At 37.2% G+C, this 20,730-nt stretch overlaps 1 protein-coding gene across 1 annotated transcript; it reads left to right on the forward strand.

The window, feature by feature from the left end:
- Positions 1–6,583: 6,583 nt before the first annotated feature.
- On the forward strand, positions 6,584–18,227 carry LOC130266466 (kinesin-like protein KIF20B). Its single transcript, XM_056515729.1, is given in 16 exon segments — positions 6,584–6,726; positions 6,852–6,854; positions 7,156–7,240; positions 7,369–7,485; positions 7,679–7,817; positions 9,647–9,831; positions 11,788–11,836; positions 12,481–12,675; positions 13,536–13,647; positions 14,103–14,177; positions 14,614–14,760; positions 15,184–15,331; positions 15,333–15,347; positions 16,325–16,552; positions 17,183–17,322; positions 17,920–18,227. Coding segments are annotated over 16 exon segments (1,953 nt in total). The 3' UTR covers positions 18,092–18,227.
- Positions 18,228–20,730: the final 2,503 nt, after the last annotated feature.

Here is a 20,730-nt window from a genome sequence, read left to right on the forward strand (position 1 = left end):
CGGCAGGGCCCGGGAGCTGTGCCGCCTGTGCCGGGCTGCCGGGGGCTGCGGGACGGTCCCGCCGCGCTGCGCTCGCCACACCCTGGCCCGCTCGGCCTGCTTTTCCTTTCCTGCCCTCCTGGGGAGGCGCTGAGATTTTCTCTGTGCTGAGGGAAGTGCAGGTGCTGCCAGGGGAAAGGCCCTGCTCCTGACTCAGTGTTCCCTTTGCTTCCCAGATGTGCCATCTGCTGTCCCTGTCCAGGAGAGCTGCTCTGCACAGGACCAAGAGCCAGAGGGAGAAGCTTTGAAGATGGCGCTGTTGGAATCCCATTTTCTGCTTAGAGTTCTCTTTAAAGATATATGGACCTGCACATAGAGAGGGATAATTAGATGGATATTTATATGTGTAGATTGTTATTTGCATAGGAGAATTTCCATATGTCTTTTATATTTATGGATGTGCTATGTATATATACAAATATACACATATATATATATAAATATATATATGTATATTTGTGTGTATATATATATATGTGTGTGTGTGTGTGTGTAATTTTAAATGCGTATATTGGTATTTCCATAGGTATATGTATTTTGTTTTTCTATTTTTATATGTATATTGATCAATTTCTCTGTGTGACTGCATTAACAGTTGTGTGGAGATGTATAGCTGTATATTTGTATTGATGCAGTTGCATGAATATTTAGATTTGTGCAGTGATATTTGTATAATGATAGGTTTGGTTTATAGATCTACTTACATATAATATGTAATGTTTAATCTATATTTACACTTATAGATTGTTACAGTTGTATATGTATTTATTTATATGTGCATACATATGTATTTAATTCTATTTAAAGATGTATGAAGTCATGTATAACTATCAAGTTCTTAGTGTAGGGCTATTTAGAGAGGGAATGCATATTTCTGTGTTTCTATATAGGCTCTATGCTTATATGTAATAAATTAAGTTGTTAATACCTAATTGATGTTTGTGTAATAGTGAGTTGTTGTAGAGTTTGGCAATAAATTAAGTTTTTGTTAACTCAAGTGGATATTTATTTATTTTTGCATAGCATTGTTGTACGCATGTAATAAATTTCTTTTTTTAACTTGAACTGAGATTTGTATAGTTCTGTATTGTCAGCGCGGGTGTAGCAATTTGTAGTAAATTATATTTTTCAACTGAAATGGATTCTCTTACATTTGTCGACCAGCAGTGGGGCTGTCGCAATCTGCAAGAAATGACATTTGCCAGCTGAGATGGGTGTTGTGTGCTCTGTGCTATCCAAAGCAATGAGCAGATGTAAAGGTGATGGTGCTGGGGGATTTTGGCCATGGAAATCTCCAGCCATGCCCAGCACGTGCCCCACGTGCACTCAGGCTGGGCAAGGGAAGCGCAGATTTGGGATGGCAGCAGAGCCACACGTTGGCTGACAACTGCCAGGCAAAGGCAGCTGAGAAAACTCCGGGACTCCAGTGAGCGAAGAACTCCTGCTCCGTGGATTTCCAGATCATTCCATTTGGTACTTTATATACAAACATCCATATATGCACATATATAGAAATATATGTGGGCAGTACTTAGTGACTTGGAACATACTTGATTGTGGGAACTGAAATGGATATTTCTGTCTTTATCTATAGAGTCAGCAGAGTTGTGCCATTCTGTAGCCATCTGTGAACTGAAATTGGTCATCATATATAAGCAGGGCAGTTGAAACAATCTGTGATAAATTTCCCTTTGAAACTGACATTGGCTTTGGGGCACTTCTCATTTCCATGATGAGTGACCACATCAATATTTGTCCCTATTTTTTCACTGATCCTTAAGCTCTGGTGAGTGTGTGACAGGCTGTGGCAGCCAATTCCTCACAGGTCTGTCAATCTGTGGGTAATAGAACCTGACTGAGGTTATTTGTGAGTTGTGTCTATTTTTGGGATGTGTTTGGATTTTGGGGTCCTTCCCCTTTCCCAGGGTATTTTTTGGGGTGCTCTGTGTCTCTTTTTGGGGTCCCTCCTCTTTCCCAGGTGTTTTTGGGCTGTTTTTGGATTTGGGGTCCCTCCCTTTCCCAGGGGTTTTTGGAGTGCTCTGTGTCTATTTTGGGATGTTTTTAGATTTGGGGTCCCTCCCTTTCCCAGGTTATTTTTGGGGTGCTCTGTGTTTCTATTTTTGGGCTGTTTTTGGATTTGGGGTCCCCCCCCCTTTCCCAGGTGTTTTTGGGGTGCTCTGTGTGTATTTTTGGGGTGTTTTTGGATTTGGGGTCCCCCTTTTCCCAGGGGTTTTTGGGGACCCCCCTCACCTTGTTGTACCAGCAGCAGATGCTGAGCTGCCCCGTGTGGCAGTGGCAGCACAGCTCTGCACAACCGCAGCCTCCACCGAGCCGCCCCGGGCGCTCCGAACCAGCGAGACGCGGCCGCCGCCTGAGGGCAAACCGGGCCGGGCGGCCCCCCCCCCCCGCGGACTACACTTCCCGTCGGGCCCCGCGCCGAGGCGGTGCCGTGCTCTGCCATTGGTCCCATTCGGAAAGAAGCCGCGGCCGGACGCGGCCGGGCGGTGAGCGAGCGGGGCCGGGCCGGGGGGGGCGCACCGGGCCGGGGGGGGGCACCCGGGGGTTGCGCTGTTTGTGAGGCGGGGGTCCTGGGGCCGTGAAGCGGTGTGTGCGCTCTCTGAGGCCGCTTCCCCCCGGCTCACCCCGCTGGCATCCCGGTTGCGCGGGAGGGGCTGAGGGGTTTGCGGGGTGCACTCATCTAACAAATATGTTTCCTATAAAGGACGATACGAGTTTTGCAGTGTGGCTTTGTGCAGCTGATGAATAAGGCTTCCAGATCGGGACTACACACGCATATTTCTTTCCAGCCTCAGCTAATGAACAGGTCAGTCTTCGTTCAAGCTTTGATGATATTTCAGGCCAAGTTTTTCCTGGTTTTCATACAGATCCTAGGCAAAAAAAATAAAAAAAAAAAAAAAAAATTAGAATAGAAGCGACATTAGATTAGAAAGTAAACATTGGTGCTTAGTTTATGTATAGCTGTATCTCATTTGCAGACTGGCGGCATTTGTTTTAACTGCTGAAAGTTGTGTCTAGCTTTTGCAGTCCAGATAAGAAAACTGAGCCTTCAAATGACACTAAAATCTCAGCTTTTATCCTGGGGGAAATTGAAATGGGACTACATTAAAGGCAGGAAACCAGCACTCTTGCTGAGCAAATGGGTTTTGAACCAGTCCTGCTCCAAAACATTTGCAGTACATCAATAACATCATTGTGTAAAAAAACACAGCAAAAGAAGTGTTTAAAAAAAAAAGAAATTATCCAAATTCTCCTAAAAGCCGGTTTTGCCATCAAAAAAAATAAAGTTAAAAGACCTGCTCATGAAATCCAGTTCCTAAAAGTAAAGTAGCAAAATAAAAAACGTCAAATTCCTACTAATGTTATTAATAAAATCACAGCTATGTCTCCACCTACTAACAAAAAAAAGACACAAGCTTTCTTAAGTGCTATAAGCTTTTAAAAAATGCACATCCCCAAGTACAGTCAAATTGTAAGCCCTCTTTACCAAGTTACTCGAAAAAAAAAAAATTTTCATTAAGGCCCAAAACAACAACAAGCCTTCATCCAAATTAAACAAAAAATCGCCCATGCAGTAGCTCTTAGTCCCGTCAAGACAAGGCCAAATGTAAAAAATGTGCTCTATTCTGCAGCTAAAAACCACAGTCTGTCTTAAAGTCTGTAGCAAAATGTGTCAGGTGAAACCCAAGGCCAACCCCTAAAATTCTGAAGCAAAAGTTACAAAAAGTCTAAAAGTAATTATACCCCAACAAAAAAAAAAATCCTAGCTGCTTATAAAAAAGTCCAAGCTGCTTCAAAAGTAATTGGCACAAAAGCACAACTCTTTCTGGCACCCCGGTTGCCAGTGCTAAAGTAAATGTTCAGTAAAAAAGTTCCCTCCACCCACCATGCCACCAGTGCCACATGAAGCAAGTGGATAGCCCTCATTACGCAGCGCGCCCAAATAAAAAAATTAAATCGCCCAAAAATCTTAAAAATAATTACCAGCTGGCCAGAGGGAAAAAGTTTTGGTGTGACAAACAAAAAACAAAAACCGGTAACCCGGGCTAAAAAAGCACCACCTTACAACCAGCTACCGGCAGAGGAAATCCGTTATACCCTGTTCACCAACAGTTCCTGTCGCATTGTAAGGACAAATCAAAAATAAAAAGCAGCTGTATAAAGCCCTACACGACAAGTTGCAAAAGCTACTAAAAAAAAAAAAAAAAAAGTCTAGTCAATTCGCTAAACTCAAAGCTGTCCAACTAGCTTTAAATATTGCCAAAAAAAAAAGGTAGCCAAAGCTCTATCTTTACACTAATTCCTAAATAGTAGCCAACGCTTTGTAAAAATAGCTGCAAAAATAAAAAAAAACAAGCTAGCAGCGCAGAGGAAAACCAATCTAAGCTGCAAAAAAGTAAAAAAACATCGCTACTCGGTTAAACAAGCTACCCATAAAAGTTCGCCATGTAAACGCCCATGTCCCCAAAAGTAAAGCTAACAAAAAACAGCAAAATAACCATCGAGTAAATCAAGCAGCAAAAATAAAAAAGTTAAAAATAAATTTAAATTAGAAACATAAAAAAAAGTTGTTCCTGGCTCAATAGGCCCATAATGCCTCAAGCCATCAAAAAAAAAATGCCACCTATAAGTAGGCACGAAACCAAAAAGTAAATCTTACCATAAACAGCATTACTCAAGTTATTCATAATTGTAACACTTGCGCTGCCATCAAGCAAGCCAAGCAAATAAAGCCCCTCTAGTATGGAAAACAGTAGTCCAAGTACAGGTATGGGGAAGTTTAGCAAATTAATTACATCACACTGCCTCAAACCCGCCAGGGCAAACGTTATGTGCTAACCATAGTAAAAGCCACCACCAAATAGTTAGAAACTTACCCTGTGTCTCACGCCACTGCCCGCAACACCATCCTAAGCCTAAAAAAACAAGTCCTTTAAAAGCATAGTACTCCTAAAAAAATCAAGTCAAACAATAAAACTCATTTTAAAAATAACCTTGTCAACACCTAAGCTAAAAAACACAGTATTAAGTAAGTGTACCACATCCCTTACCATGCACCAGCTGCAAGTAAAGTAAAAAGGTACAATAAATTGTTAAAAACCACCTTAAAAGCATTAAGTAAAAAATCCTTTAAAAATTAAAAGCAGCATTTAGCAAAAGCCACTTAGTCAACACTCGAAGTTCCACCAACCAAACAAGTCCTGCCCAATCTAAGTACCTTAATACAGTAAATAAAAACAAAGTCCCAGCAGCCCATATCAAAAAATTGCTAAAAAAGACAGTATAAATTAATCCTGCCTCAAGTACAAGCAAACCCATTCAAAAAATTGCCTTTGCTCAAAGACCTAAATGTACTTAGTAAATAATGCAAAAAAATAAAACAACCCGCTGTGTACCTCAAAAAAATCTAACTGTAAAATGAAACAAAAAAAATATGTAAATGTTAAAAGTTTAAGCAAGTCAAAAAAAATGTTCATATTGTGTTTAATAAGTGTATATCCCAATCGTGTGTCAATAATCACAATATAAAATAAAAAGTGAAATGTCCTAAGTTAGTGTTTTAACTGACTCCTCACCCTGCCCCCCTTGGCCATGAAGCTGTCTGCTCCCGGGGAAGGGGCCGCCTGAGCTCAGCTCTGTAAACTGGCCTTAGTTTTTTTCTCTTCTTGCCGTGGCTCGCTTAGCTCTAGCTGCTGCTGCTTGTAGCTCTTGCTGCTGTAGTAATAGTTCGTTGCCTAGTTTGTTAGTTAGCTAGTTTTCTTCTTAATTTTTTAGCTTTATATTGCTTAAATTATTTGTTTTAGCTCGCTGTTGTTTAAAGCTTGCTAGCTGTTTTTTTCTTTCCTTTCTCTCTCTCTCCCTCTCCCTTCTCCCCCCCTCCCCCACCTCCCGAAAATCAGCACCAGCTCGCTCCAAAGAAACCCTGCAGCCTGCCTCTAAACACCGGCCAAAAAAGCATCTCGTCCTTCTAGTAAAAATCAAATCGTCCACGTCTCTTTTTCTCTCTCAGTAAAAATTTTTTTTTGTCATCTAAATATGTGCTAAAAAGTGTTTCCCTTGTATGTGTCAATAAATAAGTTTTTTCCACTTTTCCCCCCTAAGTAAAATATTTTTTCTTAAGTCCAGTAAAATAAAAAATTAAAAGTTTATTCCCTAAAAAGCTCTTCTAAAAGTTTTTTCCCCTAAGTTTGTCCAAACTAAAACATCTGCTCTGCCTGTTGCTTCAATGAGCACTGCATTCTCTCTATTACTTAGTAAAACAACTTATATGTTTTGCTGTAGCCTAGACATGGCAATGTAGCCCTAGAAGACCCTTGAATTGTTGTGTCCAAAGCTTTAAAATACAAGTTTTGTGGTGTCTGATTGCCAGGTCCCTTGCTGCCACAGTCTAATAGCAATTGCCCAGTGATTTATTTTAAACTTAATCTGTAAAAAATCCCTGCCCCATCACATCCATACTATCACAGGAAAAATTAATAGAGTGAAAAAAAAATAGACACAAAATAGTTCTATTTTATCCTGCAGAATGGAATCCGCTTTGGTTCCTGAGCAGTTTTATGGATCATCCTATATTGCTAGCGTTGAACCACCTCCAGAAGGACAAGTAAGTTTTGAAGATACTGAAACAGACCTCTCCTCTGAATTTTCTTCAAGCTCGAACACAAGCCAGTTAAGAAAACTTCACTGTTTGGATATTTATTTTTCAAAGCATAATCTTATTCCTTTCATAGGTAAGAATAGTCAGAATTTTACAGAGAAGATGAAAAGCTTCTTTGTTATTTTTTAGTTTGAAGGAGGTGCATAGGATTTAGACTAAGTTGTTTGGCACTACATTTATGCGCTGTGGGGCAGTTCAGTTTTCTATGAATGAGGCTGATTGCCAGTTGATGGAATGTTTTTGTTGGCCTGAATGCAGTGTTTGTATAAATGTGCTGCAAGATTAACTTACCATAGCAAGCTTCTGCATGGGCCTAAGCACTTGTAAAAGCTGATATATAAGTCTGTTTAAAACAGCCTTATGAAATTAAACTGGTTTCATGTGCTAATTTTCAAGACAGTAACCACATTTCTAACTGTTTTAATATTTTTTTTAAAGAGGAGCAGATTGGAGTCTAAGGGATGCATAGAAGTTTTCCTCCGCGTCAGGCCATTTACATCATTGGAAAGAGAAAACGGATCAAAGGTGTGACATTCATTTCGTTTAAAAATACTTAGCATTGGTTTTGTGGGGGGGTTTGTTTGTTTGTTTTTCCTGTAAGCTGAGCCCTTTTAAATCTCTTCATGCCTCCATTTCTTGTTTCCTTTTAATAGGACTGTGTTTCACTTGAAGACTCGACAAATATTATACTTAAGACCCCCCAACACTTTTTGAATCGCCCAAGTGAGAAAACTGCAGGACCGATGTTACAGAGATTCACATTTTCGCAAGTAAATGAGTTGTCTTCAAATGTTTTTAAATTATTTCTGGTATAGGTTGTTTTAAATTACATTATTGAATATCAAGCACACTGTATTTTTTTACCTTTATAGTCTTTAAGATTATAAACTAAGAGAATTTAAAAGGTTCTTTAAAAGTCTGTAATAATTACTCAAAGTATAAATATTTCTTGGTAATACTTAGGTGTTTGGCCCTGAAACAACTCAAGCAGAATTCTTTGAAGGTACCATGAACCAACAAGTACAAGATTTCCTAGATGGATATAATCGTGTTGTTTTTACATATGGTGTTACGAATTCTGGAAAAACTTACACTTTTCAAGGTAAAAGTAGAAATGAGTTCTTCTTGCAAGACTTTTTTTTTTTTTTTTTTTTTTTTTTTTTTTTTTTAAGTAAGAATTAGCTCTAGCAGAAACATAACTTCTTCCTTCATTTAAAAGGAAGTCTCTATCCATTTGCTTCTCTAATAGTCTTCAAAAGGTCTCCTTCCATAACAAATTTAACAGCCAACAGACAGTCACTACCTGAGTTAACCTAAACAGTCTTATTACTTTGGAAGGCTCTATAATTTCAGCCAGGTGTATGTGATCTTTCTATTTTTCTCCAAGTATCTTGTACCCCGGGGAGTTGGAAAAAATACATCTTATATATAACAGATTTTGAAAAGTGTAAGTCACTCTACACCAGAGTAGCATTTTCTGAAGTTTTATTATTATTATAAAGGTTATATGCATAAATAAGAAATAATATTTGAGTGTTTCAGTTATAGGCAGAGAATAAATGTTTTGAAACTTATTTGATTATTTTCATGTATTTCTGCCTTAGCTTGAGTTCCCAAGCTTAATAATATCCTAGGACGCCTTGTCTCCTGGTGCACTATTTCTGTTTTGTCAAAGCTCTATATCCTTTCTGGTCAGAAGATGTCATTCTTCTGTTAGTTTTAAAAGCCTTTTAACAAATGAGGTGATTTGATTCACATTGAAACAGTTTCTGGATGCAATACCAGTTATTTTATGCAAAGAAATAGTAGAAGGACAGTGAGTTGTGTGTCACTTGAAACTAATCTTTATTGAAGTGACATTCTTTTCTAAGCAATCTTCTGTTGGATTATAATTAAAGACTACTTCCAGTACTTTATCATTTGTCTGGGGCAAGAATGGGATATTCTTTTCTCTCCTAATAAATAAAGATGAATCACAAAAACCCGACAATTCTTTATGTGTACAGTCTCCTGTGCTTGACCAATGCCTTGGATTTTAGCTTTTATGTATTATGTTAGCAGATTCTCTGCTGCTTAGTGTGTAACTCTGAAACTTCATGTTATATGTTAGTAAGGTCTCTTCACAGGGTAGTTTGACAAAACAATTCCTTTCTAGCCTGAGAATCAAGGACAACTGGTACACAAAAAGGAGAAATAACGACGAGGAAAAGGGGGCAAGCCAGGGGGCTGAGACTTCATGGTCTCGGGCCGTGGTTAGATAATTGACCCCAACATGGAGATGAACCAAAACTTATCAAAGTGTAAAAACTTGTGGCCAGGATCCATATTGGATTTGATTTGGGTGTATCCCCAGCTGGGGTCTTGCACTGCCCAAGGCATATCCTTTCAATAAATACATATTTTATTCTTTTGGTTCTGTCTGGTCTCTGTTCCAGCTCAGCATTTCCAGGCATCAGACTAGTTTGGGGGTATATTGTGTGGGGTTTCAAGAGTCTTTGCAAGGTGTGCATAAACTGTTTTGGAGGTTCTGTGGCTTTTAGTACAGGACAGCAGCTAAGATCTCATGACTTTGAGACAGTGAAGGCTGTTTACGAAGTACTGTTGAAAAACTGCAAGTCTCTATCACATGTCTGTTGGCCATGGGTTTTTTATTTGTTTTCCCTTAAGGCTAAACTTACGCAAAATACTCTAGCAGTTTTTGTTTTGTCATACCCATTACTGATAGAGAGCATGAACTGTTCCTGAAAGCCAAATACTTTTCAAAATTCTGTGATGGTATTTCTATTACCTTGAGAATACAAAGCAAACTCCACTTCTTGCTGTATGTTGTCTTCAAACTCTTCATGTATACTTTGAGATGTGTTACCTTTCTGTCCTCATTTATCCGTATACCTTGTAATAACTGGATTTTTCTTTTGTATGTTCTTTCAGGAACAGAAGGTAATGTTGGAATTCTGCCAAGGACTCTGGCTATGTTGTTTAAAAGTTTTGAAGGAAGGCTGTACACAGAAATGAATCTCAAACCCCATCGGTGTAGAGATTATATAAAGCTCACTGAAAAACAAGCGAGAGAAGAAACTGCTATTAAAACTTCATTACTTCGTCTCATAAAAGAGGTAGAGGAGCACCTCTTTCTATATTGATGGGCACATGCATCTTTAGATAGCTCCATGTTCTTTGCAGTTGGAAGAGACTGGCTGTATTTAACCATGGATGTGTCTATTTGCTGGCAGCCAAGCATTCAGATTAGCAGCAAAGTCAGCAATAGTGCTGATGAACCCTGTTTCTGGGGATTTTTGTCTTGTGGCTTAATGCTTCATGGGCATATAAACTAAGCTTTTTTTTTTTTTTTTTTTAATCTTGTAGCTTTATAATTTATCCTCTGGGATAACTGATGCTTAATAAGAACTGAATGTAAATAGTCCTTTCTTTACCTATGAGGATGCTAGTAGGTCTGATCCTTTAAAGAGGGTACTGTCTTTCAGGATACTTGAAAGAAATTTATAGTTTTGAGGTCATTGCCCTTTCAGTTTGACAAATATCCTTAAAGGAAGTAAAGATCAGTTTGAAGCAGCAGGACTATAGAGCTAGTGGACTTCAGGTTTGAATTAAAGATGTCAGAAAAAAGCCTAGCAGAAACCCAATTCACTGATGAGCAGTCCAGAATTACACTCCAGTTTTAGGAGCTGACTGAAATTCTGAAGCTGTTTAGTCCAGTTACAGTTATGGGGAATCTGTATTTTATATAACCATACCTTTTTCTTGTTGTCTTCTAATTCTGAAATGAGTGAAATAATGTAAAATACAGCTGAGCATATACAAGGATTTGGAACTAGTAAGATAATTCCTTTTGTGATAAAAAGTAAGCATTTACCTTGTGGTATGCAAGGCTGTAATAGCTAGTGTTGAAAGGAAAAAGGAATGTATGTATCTGTTGCCTTGATTTTTATCTGTTGGCTAACTGGGCTCCAGTGTGGAAGGTAGGTGGCAGCAAAATTCTGTGACTCACTTCAGAAGCACAGGAGTAAGTTGAATCTAGCTCTGTCTGCCTTCAGAAAGGACTTCAGAAAAACCTTTCGTGTGTTTTTGAATGCACCTTCTAGTTTCTGACACTGTTTATATAAGAACAACACTTAAAGCTACAAATTTGCTGGCTAAGTTTGCATCTGCTGCAACAGAGGTTTGTGTAGGTGTTTTATATGTGTAAAACCTATTACCTAAAGTTTTTATTTGAAAAATTTATTATTAAATTAGACTCTTGGCAGAACACTAAAGAAAACCTGAACCAAAACATACCAGTTTTCCTATTTCATGTTAATTCTCTTAAGCATACATTTTTAATAGATGGATTTCATGTCTTCAGGCACTTGCACTTTCAGTTCTGTGTCTGAAAAAACATGACTAACCAAAACTACGACTTGGGAAGGGAGTGTGTGTATGAACCTTCTAAGCTCTAGCTATAGATATTTGGTTTACTTTTTTTTTTTTTAATAGCAGAAGAAAATTGTCTTTCTCTTACTAAAACCTGGACTTTTCTTCAACTGTGTAATTTATTTCAAACATGTATCATGAAGCAATAGGTTCCTTATTTCAGTTTTTAAATGAATGAGTGTTCTACATTTACCTCTGTTACCAGGGGTTAGCCAAGCAAGCTGGAAAAATATGAAATCCAGTATTAGCAAAATACCAATAATAAAAGAATTTAGAGTTCCTTGGATTTAGCAGGTTAAGACTAATGTTTAAACTGTAACTGGAGTCCTGAAATCTTCTTGAATTGCCCTGTTTATGTGAGGGGTTTCTACCTCTCTAGTTTTCTGTGGCTAGACTGTTTCCAATTCAGCAAGCTGAAATGCTTGTATACTGATGTAAGGGAAGTGGCAGGGGTGAGTATGAGGTAAGAACAGCCTTGTCAATAGCAGCATACAGGTGCACTGAACTAGACCAAGTGTGTAACCAGGATCTTTGCATTGGCGTATCGCAACCCTCTGTATTCCCTTCTAGTAACACAGTGGAGGTATTAGAAATAACTTGTACTGTCAACAATATGTCTTAAAGTTTGTTTTCTTTTGCAGGTAGACCACCAGATTAACACTAGCAACAAAGCACCTATAGATTCTCAGGGTATGTTTTATATGAAAGTTTTGCAGTTAAAGCTGGCAAATAAGCCTTCTTAAGATCAATAACTGACTTCTGGCCTATGTTGATAAAATTACTTCCTATCAGTTTTATATGCCTGTGAATTGGATAGTGAGCAAATAATCTGGGCAGAAAACAGAAGGATGAAATCGTTAGAATATCTGGCATTAAATGGGCTGAAGTTATATCCTGTGGGTCCTAGTGATATCTTGACAGACTTTTAGAGTACTTCTATGTAATTATCTAAACTTGATGCTAGCATTTAAAAAGCTACCTGAATACTAGGTTTACTTTAAAAAGTGAAAATGAAGTATCTTGTCAGTTTAGTTTTTTCTTCTAAAGATGTTTCACAGATTTGACTAATTCTAACCAAGCTTTATGTGGTTGATAGAATTTAAAAGTAGAAAAGGAAGTAGTAGTGAGTTTTCTCTTGCAGATATGTTAACCATATGACTTCCAGATATTTAGGAAATTGGGTGGGACTTTCAATGGATTTTTTTTTTTAATGAATTTTAGATTTTGAGTGGTTCTTGGGTGGTTTGTTATATCAATTTTTACTTACTAATTTTTTTTAACCAAACTCACTTTACTAGGTTTATATTGGTTTGTAATATTTTTGTTCTTGGCAGATTTGGAAGATATCTCAAAACACTCAGAGCAATCTATCACAGCTGCAACAAATTACATCAAGTTTTCTGTTTGGATTTCATTTTTTGAGATTTACAATGAACGCTTTTATGATCTCTTAATTCCTACATCAAATGAGAAGAAAAGAAAAACACTGCGCCTCGCTCAAGACATCAAGGGATGTCCTTTTGTAAAAGGTGAATAGAATACATTGCAAATTGCCAAATGTAATTTGAAAAATTTGGTCTGCCTGTAATGATGTTTAAATTAGACTCAATAACAAATTACTACAATAATCTACATAAATAGAAGTATCTCTACCTTTAATCTTGTTTTTTCTTTACTATTGACTGGAACTGTTAAAAGCCTCTGCACTTCACTGCCTTGATTTTTCTTTGAAATGGAAGAAATACTGGAAAAAATGGACTTTTTTTAGAGTTTTGCTTTTTTCTATTTTCTTAAAAAAAGAGGCCTGTAGTTCTTAACTGTTCTTATAATTGGCTCAACAGGTTTTTAAATTGTCGTTTCTGGGATTTTTTCAGTATTCTCTGTAGAGAAGCATATTTCAGACATATGGTTATCATATTGCAGGCAAAATTTTGCTGGGTTTTTTTCAGTTAAGTTGATGGCCCTGAAAGAGATCCATATGACTTCCCCTTCCTCCCTTTCCCTCCTTGACTGTGGTATAAATTGAATAAACTGTTCTTAATTTTAGGATTTAGAAGGTAGGGTTCTGCCTTGCTGAATATGACTACAGGGCTTTCTACTCATATTACACCTTACTTTTTTGACTTGTCTGTGCTCAGGCTAAGGTTGCTTGCTAAATTTGAATGAAACATATTTAATGTGCTAACAGAATAATGAAATGTTATCTACTTACCCTTCCTTTCCTATGAGAGGAGGCATTTTGATCTGATTTGTCATCACATCTGTCTGAAGCAGGAGTAGTAAAATGTTTCTATGCCTCAAGGAAATGTAGTGTCCTTGCTATGTTATCCCCATAATACTTATTTTGGTAATGTTATCTTAAAAATTATCATGTTTGCTCTTCCTGAAGATCTGCGGTGGGTTCAGATTTCAGACTCTAAAGAAGCTTTTCGACTTCTAAAACTGGGGTTGAAACACCAGAGTATTGCAAGCACGAAATTAAATAATTGCTCCAGCAGAAGGTAAGAAGCATTTTGAATAGCATTGGGCATAGGATGGTGAGTGGGAGGAAGGAGAAACCAAAACATGGCTTATGGTTTTTAGGAAGAGAAGAGAAGAAGCTTTTACAAGGTCTAGATTTTTAGGTTTCAGTTTTGGTGTCCTTTAGCAGTGTGTGACACAATGGTTTAAGCCAAAGGGATTCAATCCTTTAGTAGGATGAACATGTACTAAAGCTCACAGTATTTTATCAAATACTGTACAAACATACTTAACTTTATTCCATCTAAATATCAGAGGAAAAAGCAAAATACATGCTACATAAAGATCTCTTTAAAAGTTTGTATCTGATTGTGTAATGCTTAGATATAGTGACAGAACAAGCAACATTTTGAACAGATGTTGTGGAGCCTAAAAATATATTGAAAGTATTGATCTACTTTATCATTTCTCTGCTGATTTCAATTTCTCCTTTTAGTCACAGAATATTCACAATTAAAGTACTAAAAATTGAAGATTCAGGAGGAACACCAAGGGTGACCCGAGTCAATGAGTAAGTTCAGAACAGTCTGTCTCATGTGATGCAGTTGTTAATGACCTTCCATTTTGATGTGTTGGTACTGCACCCAGTGCTCACTGGCAGAGCCTCCTGCATGTATGGTGGCTCCCCACTTCCAGCCTCATACAGTACTTGGCCCTCTCCCTCGAGGCATCAGATGTCAGTGCTGTTCTGTCTTGTCACCTCTGCTCAGCACAAGGTTCTGCCAGACTTCTTTACTCCTGAACTGTGCAAGTCCCCAGAAGGAAGAGGATGAACAGTGGGTGGGGTGGGGTAGGAAGCATGTAGAGCAAATATTTAGCAGAAAATAGTGGGAAATTTGATTAGGGAAGCAAACTTGAGAAGGATGAGGAAAAGTGATAATTTTTAAAAGTGGATAATTTGTGCCTCTTTAAGGTAATTACAGTGATATTTCTTTGTCTGCTTTCAGATTGTCGTTGTGTGATCTTGCTGGTTCTGAAAGATATACCAAGACCTGCAATGAGGGTGACAGATTGAAAGAGAGTGGAAATATAAATACCTCTCTCCTGACTCTAGGCAAGTGTCTTAATGCACTCAAGAACAGGCAGCAGTCAAAGTAAGTCCTTTTATGAGCTACCAGCTGGTTGTGGTTTTTAGATATTGCCTACAGTGATTAAAAGCTGTTGTTTAAAATATATATAGTAACATTTAAGTTTTTGGTAGGAAAAAAATAGAGATTTCTGATGTCTATACTGTGGTCTTGTTGATGTAGTGAAGTTATCTTTAAACTTGCCTTGTTTTGCTTTTTAATTAAATCATTTAAATTATAACATCCTTTAAACATGCTATCACAGAGTTAGTGATTTTACTTACTTGTTCTGAGCTTGGCTTATCAAAGAAGCTTTGGAAAAAATTTAAATTTTAAATTTATGTTTAAAGCACCCTTGCCACTAGTGCCATAGTAAGAGTGAAACTTTAAGTCTTCAGGCTGACTGAAATTTACTAAACTTCTGATCATCTGTTCTTTTGTCTTTTAAAGGTTGCAGCGGCAAATACCCTTTCGGGAAAGCAAGCTAACGCATTTCCTTCAAGGCTTTTTCAGTGGAAAAGGGAAGGTCTATATGATAGTGAACATCAGCAAATGTTCATCATCATATGAGGAAACACTCAATGTGCTAAAGTTCTCAGGCCATGGCACAAAAAGTAAGTGTGGTTTAGTCTATCTTGTTGATCAGTAATTTTGATTTGCATTAAAAAGAACAGATTCTCTCACTTTTAGAAATATGAATTTAGTTACTGGATTTTTGTTTTATACTGTAATCATATTTCTAATTACAACAGACTGAGCTTTATCTCCTAGAGCTTTTAAAAATACTTTATTGGGACTTTTTTTTTCTTTGGAGTGTGGGGGTGGAAGCATCTACTGAAAATTTGTGATTCCTATGAAACATCCAGTGTAATAAGAGACTTACTATATTTGGAAGAATTTCCCTGAGATCTGGGTAAATTTCTGCTGCAGATACAACATGCTCTCACTTCTAGCTGTCCCATATACTACTGCTATCTTAGCTTGGAATATTGCTCATCTGAAGTACTGATAAAATAGATTAAGCACTAAAGAGTGTGAAAAGTCTTTACATTCACAGAGGTTTCAGTGGGAAGGTGGAAGCAGAGGAGGAGTAAGTGCAGTGATGTAACTTTGGCAAAGTTGGAAGATGTAAGTGTGTGGAGGATCGATGCTGTAGCTTTAATGGAAGCCATGGAAAAGTTTTGTTGACAGTTAAGTCCATGCCTTTGGAGTTTGGGCAGGTTAAGTGCAATACCAAAAGGAGCAGGCTGTAATGGTTATAGAGTTGTTAAAGAAATAGATTTTGTAGTATGTTGTTTGTGTAATATAACTGGAAACTCAAAGTATAGGAAATTAACAATCTGCCCCTTGTAGGTTATCAGTTAATGAAACTTGGTGTTCTTGGGATCCAAAGAAGGGTTAGGCTATAAGGTGACAAATTCTACTCTAGCTGGATACTGGTCTAAGTAGTGACTCTGAACAGAGGATAGATAGATAAGCTGGGAGAGTGCTCTGCTCAAGAGACCTACAGGAGAGTGCAGCAGGTCTTCAAAGTGCCAGTGGAGCTTAAAAAATACCAATAACTTTTTGTTCTTGATTTTTTTCTGGGTAGGTTTTAGTTATGGAAACACCTGTTCTTCCTCAAGATCTGTCATTTTGCCAGAAATCAGCAGGAGACTCATCACTGCTTAATGTCCGTAGAATGCAAATCCCAAGGAAAAGAGATACTATCTTGGAAGATGTGTATGAATGTGATGAAGAGATGGAGGAACAGTGCAATATGTCAAAAGAAGAAGCAGTGCAAGAACATAACGTTGTTATGTCAAAAGAAAAATACATGGTATGTGCCAGGGCTGCTACTTTACGAATTAGTATAGCATGGGGCCTTGAAACAATGTATTCTTCTGGTTTCCTCCATCTTGCTTTTTTTTTTTTTTTTTTTTTTTTTTTTTTTGGCATCCTATGGTCAATATACAGAAGACTTTACTTGTTTTTGAGCAACACAAGATTGTTCCTTTGTTATTTTATGCACAAGAAAACTCTGGACACTGTTCTTTAAGAAACAGCAGTTTTAGTCATTTCTGGAGAAGAGAAGGAGTAGGAGAACAGAGGACTAGGAGACCATTTCCTGGAGGTTTCATTAATACCCGAAAAGGGACATATGGAAAATAAAAGGCCAAATTCTGTGGCTCTTAAGCCTGTCATTAAAGATAACATTAGGAATTTTGTTATAAACTTTGTGCTCTTTGGAAATAGCCACTCTGTGCAAACCTAAATTGCTCTGTTAGTACCAAAGAGGTAGTGCAATCTACTCATAAATCCTTCTGTTTATGAATAAGCTAATAAAAGACCTAGAAAAACTTTTTGCAGCTGCAGAGTAAAGTGTCGTAGTGTTTGAGAAATGGGAAAAAAATCTCACTTGTGGGAAAGTATTTCTTTGTGAAAAGCATAATACTAATTGTAATTCTAGATGCTGGTGAATCTGGTAGAAGAGCTGAGGAACGAACTTATTACTGAAAAGCAAAATAATCTACTGCTGGAAATGAAAATTCGTGAAGAAGTGGTTCAAGAATACATGCATTATTTTCTTCAGCAGGAAGTGGATTTCAAGTAAGCTGGCTTTAAGTAGTTTTAAAGTTACTTGTTAGGAAAGTGAGAGTAAATTTACTTATTTCTCAAATCTCTCGTGGTTGTAAGAGACCACAATCTTCTGTGGGATCTGATCTTCTACTGCATCAGTTAATATGTTGGTTTCTGTTTGGATTATGAGTGCAGGAAAAATGCTCTTTAGAAAACTTTGGTTTTCATGTGGGATGGGTAGGAGTGTGTGTTTAATTTGCAAGCAATGTTTTTTTCTTGTAGAAGTCTTTCTAAGGGAAGAGTTGCTTTGGTAAGTTGTAGAAAGAGTGACATGTACAAATTCTTCGGTTCATTTCTGTTTTAGTGATACTCCAAACATACTGTCTCAAGCAGCTTAGAAAAAATATTTTTGGTTAAGTGCTTTCCATAATGTGTACTTGTATCCCTCTTATTCTTCTGGCATGTGTGAAATATACTTCTGGTTTAGGGAAGGAGCATTGTTTAGTGTATTGTTTTGTTGTGCCAAAATAAAGAAGCAAGAATCTTTGTTTATAGGCAACTGTGCTAATAACTTTTTAGCCTCTGTCATGGCTAGCTTTTAGCTGACTTGATTTTTTTCTACTCTAGAGAGTGCCTTGCTCAAGAACGAGCACATCTTGAAGAAAATTCTGAAGAACATCTGGAAATCTTCAAGAAGCATGCAAGTAGTTCCACTGAAAATGCAGATGAAAGAAGTGAATCACAAGATGGGCCTTGCAGTGATCAAGCTGCATCTCTGGTATTTTTATGTCTGCCCTAAATATCCCTTTTAGTAACTAACTGTTGTGATTGGTATAGTGATATCATTACTAAATTGAACAAAGGTGTCTGTAGTGAAACTCCATGTGTCAGCTTGAAAATAACATTGAAGTACAATAAAATTAAATGAAACTTGAGGATTAAGTCAATTTTCAGCTTAAACAATGATCCTGTATTTCTGTACAGATGGCTGCTTCACAATCTGTTACAAAAGAATACCCCTCAAGAAGGCAGGATTCTCGAAATAAAAAGTCAGCTAAGAAGAAACAAGGGAGACTACAGAAAATTGGTGATTTTTTCCAAAGTTCCAGTACTGTTATTTACTCTAAAGTTTTGTACACTCTAAATAAGGCTTATTTCCTGTTCTCTGGCCGTTTTAGAATGGCAGAGAAGAAAAGATTATATTGGTTGTGAGGACCACATTATTCTAAAACTTAGGTTAAGTGTGAAATATAAACCAGGTGGAATGAAAGATGAAGTGTGAAATATATGCATATTTATCGTAAAAGCAATAATAACTGTTAAACCCAAAATGTTGTTACTCTGTACGTACTTACATCTGAAGGCAGTATTAGAAACTTGTCATGCTGCTCTAAAAAATTCAAGGGTTGAATCCAAACTCCAAATCTTACCTTGTTCACAGCAATCCCTTGTTGCTGTGGAAACTTGGTTAACGTTTTTTGATGTACATTAATTCTATGGAATGTGAAAGCCGGTGACTAATGAAAATACTTGGAAGGCTTCATTAAACTGAATATAGAGCAATTAATGGATTTTGTTAAGTTTAGGTATAGCCTTGGGGAAGATTAATTACTTGGACTTTCCATTGAAGGATATGTTTTTTATTCTTTCCTACAGTAAGAGTGATCTCTGGGTTACTGTGACTGTGCTTTTAAAAAAAATTAAAATTAGCACAGGATTCACCAGTATTTAATTCTGAAAGACATTATTTGTTTAAAACAAAGTTGGTCATTTTGGTGGACAGTTAAAATAAACTCCTGTACCAACTTGAAAGCTTGTCCTGCTACAGAGTACATTTTAAATTATCTGACATAATACAGTTTAGATAATAACTGTGTGAAATGTTTTAACATTTCTATGTTTGTCATATTGGTTCCAGGAGGACAGTACTTATTATTATCAATGGAAGCCAAAGTCAGACCACTTAAAAGTTGAATACTTAATTTGAGCAGATGAGTTCTGCTTTGTAACCTTCATTACCATGTCCTGTATGGTTTCACTCTTTGGATAATAGTATTGCTTGTTTCTTATTTTAAAATTTTTTTCTAGTGCACATACTCTTTTCTTTATAGAGCTAGTACTAGTTTCATAAAACTATAAAAAGGTATAGAAAAAATTGACTGTACACTGTGCTTCTGTCAGCACAAAAGTTAAGCCTGTTGTTCAACTTAGTAGTCTTTAGGTGAGATTTCGGTGAGATCTGAATCCTAATTGATTTTTAATGTGCTATTTAAGTAGCACATCATTTAATTTAAATAGTATAAAAGCACATTAATTTAAATATTTAATGTGTCCTTTAAGCTTTTGCACCTGAAGATATAGAAAACTGCTTCCAGCTACAGGAAACTGGTAATCAAATACCACTTCTGAATTGTTCTATTTGGACTTTGGTCTACACTAGTTTAATTTTTAAACTGTTTTAATAAAGCCTACTTTGATCTTTAATTTTGAGGCTCACAAAACTATCACATGTATTTATAATAAAATTTGTCTTCTAGCCAAGAAGCTTATTGAGACAATAAGCTCTCCCAAGTCTACAGAACCAGAAAATGTCAAAGAGAATGAAAATGTTCTCAGGCCAAAACGAGCTAAAAGAAGGCTGCGTACAACTGACATTTCTTGCCCTCTGGATAGCCCTGGTTCTTCAGTAAGTGATGAAGATTCCCTTCTTCTCCACACTAATGTTTTGCTGTAATCCTAAAATTAACTATTAGGGGAAAAAAGACAAATCTGAAGGTCTAATTGAGTTGCAGAAGAGGTTTGAAAATACCGACTTATATATTTATTCTACTTAACCATTCCTCTTGGTCTTTTCTTTCTACTGTTTTCTTTGGACATACCTTCACATCTGGGTTCACAGATACCTTAGTTGTGGTGTCTGCAGCTTTTTCTCGGCTACAGCAGTGAAGTCCTAATTTGTTTTTCCAGTAGTTGCACTTCAATTAAGTTTAGCATAAAGGGAGAAATAGAAATAGAGACCAGTAAGGCAACTACAGATTTGGAATTGCATGACTGAAACACAGTAAAGGTCTGCACATACAATTAACTTTACAGGTGAGCACAAAAGGTATTTTTCGATTCCATTTATGCCCAGGTGATATTTGGGCATAATAGCATGTGGATACATCCATGCTTTTCAAAGCACAGTCTATTAGCCTTCTGGATGTGTTTTACTTCTCTTTCTAAACCAGTCTAAGAGTCTTGCAGGCCAGGTTTTCATGTATTGTTTCAGAAATCCAGCTTTATGGTTTAGGCAGTAACTGTAGTGCTGAGCATTCTTCTGCTCTGTTGGAAGTACATCTCTTTGTTCTGTTCATCCTTTCTTCCCTCTGCTATGATAAGCATTTGCCCATACTAAAGTAGCCTATTGAATTTCCTGTAAATTGTATGAATGGATGC

The sequence above is a fragment of the Oenanthe melanoleuca genome, unplaced genomic scaffold, assembly GCF_029582105.1.
Source record: "Oenanthe melanoleuca isolate GR-GAL-2019-014 unplaced genomic scaffold, OMel1.0 S053, whole genome shotgun sequence".
Lineage (NCBI taxonomy): Eukaryota > Metazoa > Chordata > Aves > Passeriformes > Muscicapidae > Oenanthe > Oenanthe melanoleuca.